We start from the raw sequence: 2,261 nt of genomic DNA, 5'->3' as shown, positions 1-2,261 counted from the left end.
TCTCCTAGGATTTCTACTCCACTGCCCAATTTTTCCTCCTTTAACCTGAGAGGTGAGAAACTTTAGATCCTTTTATTAAAAAAAATTAAATTAAATTAAAAAAAAAAAAAACACCGTCCTAACTCTGGAATTCCAGCACACACAGGCCTGGATTCAAACTACGTTCATCTCTAACTTTGACTGGACTTGATCTGTGACATAGAAGTCCAAATCTGAGGAGTCCAGGGTTCACCAAAACAAACGTGAACAGAATGCGGGTCTTGAATTGAGTCATTGACTGACTAAACCAGTCTTTTATTTTATCTTTGTAATTCACAGTGAAAGTTGGAATAAATCGAATATAAAACACTTTTGGGGAAAAAAATGTAATAAAATTGTTCTCTGATCTCTGAATAAGTCGGTCAGATTGATTGAACAAGGAGCAACAGCAAATCATAAAAACTGTTGGTCAGCGGTGCACTGATATTTAGAACATTAATAATAATCAAGCTCCTCAAAAGGGTGGAGGTGCCTATGACCCTGAAGCTGGGTTGGGTAGTAAGGTCCCCCGCCCCGCCCCCCACCCCCCAGTCTGACGTTCCTGACTTCTTCACCCCTCTCTCCACCATAGAGTCCATGCTGGAGTCCAGACCCATAATGGACAGCATGTCCAAGAAGGTGGTGATCAAGACCATCGAGACCAGAGATGGCCATGTGAGTGCGCTTCCCCTGAGCGAATGACATCACATTTATATTTGTTTAATTATAAGTACGTTTTTCTCACGGTGCTAATTTTAAACTGGAAGTCTGACTTATAACTTTGCGCATTAGAGATAATCTAAGAGAGTTTACCCTTTACACATTAGTTAATCTCATTAGATATTTAACTTTACACATCAATTAATCCCACATTTAAATATTCCGCTTAATCCGTTTAAAGTGACGTTATCCAACGTGTAGTCTGATTTTACACTGTTTGCCTGGATAAGCATAGGCCCTAGTCTTCCTCCATGGATGCATGGCGTGGGTGTGAATCCGGTCCTGTCCCGTTCTCGCTCACCATTTGCTCACGTTTGACCCCCCCCTTACTCCCTCTTCCCCAACCCCGACCCCCTCCACCAACCCCCTTCCTGCATCAGGTGATCAACGAGTCCACCCAGCACCATGACGACCTGGAATAAACCATCGCCTGATTGGGCACCGGAAACATGACAGACCTGGCGCTGACACGGAGGAGAGGTTGGAGAGAGGGAGAGGGAGAGGAAGAGAGCGAGAGGGAGAGACATTCAGAGAGAGAGAGTGAGAGAGAGAGAGAGAGAGAGATCATAGGAGGAAGGGTGATGGGGAGAGGGGGGGAGTCATTCTGTTTCATGTGACAGAAATACATATGAAAAATACTACACAAGTACAAACCAAGAAACAAAAGCTTTAAAAGTGCCTTTTTTCCATAATATATAGGATCAGCTGGTAGTGTGTTAGGGGGAGAATAGAGACAGGCTGTAGGAATACAGATTGTTCTTCTGAATGTCACGGTTTACTGCACAGTCTTTAGTTTACACTCAGACAGTAACATAATACTTTGAGCAACACAGTAAAAAAAAAAAAAAAAAAAAAAAAAAAGATCTTTGTTTTAAATAGACCAAATCGTTTGGGGTGAAACACCATTTTGTTTTTCTTTTTTTTTTTTTTTTTTTTTTTTTTTTCTCTGTCGTTGTCTCCAAGCAGCGTGTACGCAATAAGAAACTGTCACTGCTTCCGTACGTCAATAAACCTTTTGAGAAAAGAAAACGCTTGTTTCTTTCGTGCTGTATTTCTATTTGAAGATGGTTTGATTTATTTCATTGTCAGTGCTTTGAGATCTCATGCTTAAGACCCAACTGCAACAAAAAATTTAGCAAGACTCTAAATGCCCAGTTTAAACCCCGGGAACACAGATCTGCAACCTCTCCCCATGACCGGGACCCTGAAGCTGTTTCCAAATTTTAAAAACCACGATATGATGCTTTTGCCAGCATGATGCTGGTGTGCTGTTTATTATCCCTCTTACCCTGTTATCAGGGAGTCCAGACATTCAGCATTCCATCATCTGGAGGAAATTAAAGATCTTTGGTTGCGACTGCGTGTGTTTTCAGCGGGAGAACCTACGCGGTTCAAGTTTGACTGACGCAGCGAATTCCCAGAGCGGTGCTTATAAAGCCTTATTAAGGCTTATTAGGCCTTATTCTCTCACACGCTCCTGCCACTGCAGTTACACTTGTGTGGCTGTCTTCTCTTCTGTGAGC

At 42.2% G+C, this 2,261-nt stretch overlaps 1 protein-coding gene across 1 annotated transcript in view; it reads left to right on the top strand.

Moving 5' to 3' along the window:
* vim (vimentin) overlaps positions 1 to 1,767 on the top strand; it is a 9,783-nt gene extending 8,016 nt beyond the window's left edge. Inside the window, exons 7-9 of the mRNA XM_035413956.1 lie at positions 9 to 52; positions 611 to 693; positions 1,119 to 1,767. Of these exons, the coding sequence (XP_035269847.1) occupies positions 9 to 52; positions 611 to 693; positions 1,119 to 1,160 (169 nt within the window). The 3' untranslated portion in view covers positions 1,161 to 1,767. The remainder of the gene's footprint in view (positions 1 to 8; positions 53 to 610; positions 694 to 1,118) is intronic.
* The last annotated feature ends 494 nt before the right edge of the window (positions 1,768 to 2,261 follow it).

The sequence above is a fragment of the Anguilla anguilla genome, chromosome 4 (genome assembly GCF_013347855.1).
Source record: "Anguilla anguilla isolate fAngAng1 chromosome 4, fAngAng1.pri, whole genome shotgun sequence".
NCBI classification, from domain to species: Eukaryota; Metazoa; Chordata; class Actinopteri; order Anguilliformes; family Anguillidae; genus Anguilla; species Anguilla anguilla.
This window is presented reverse-complemented; position numbering and strand designations above follow the sequence as displayed.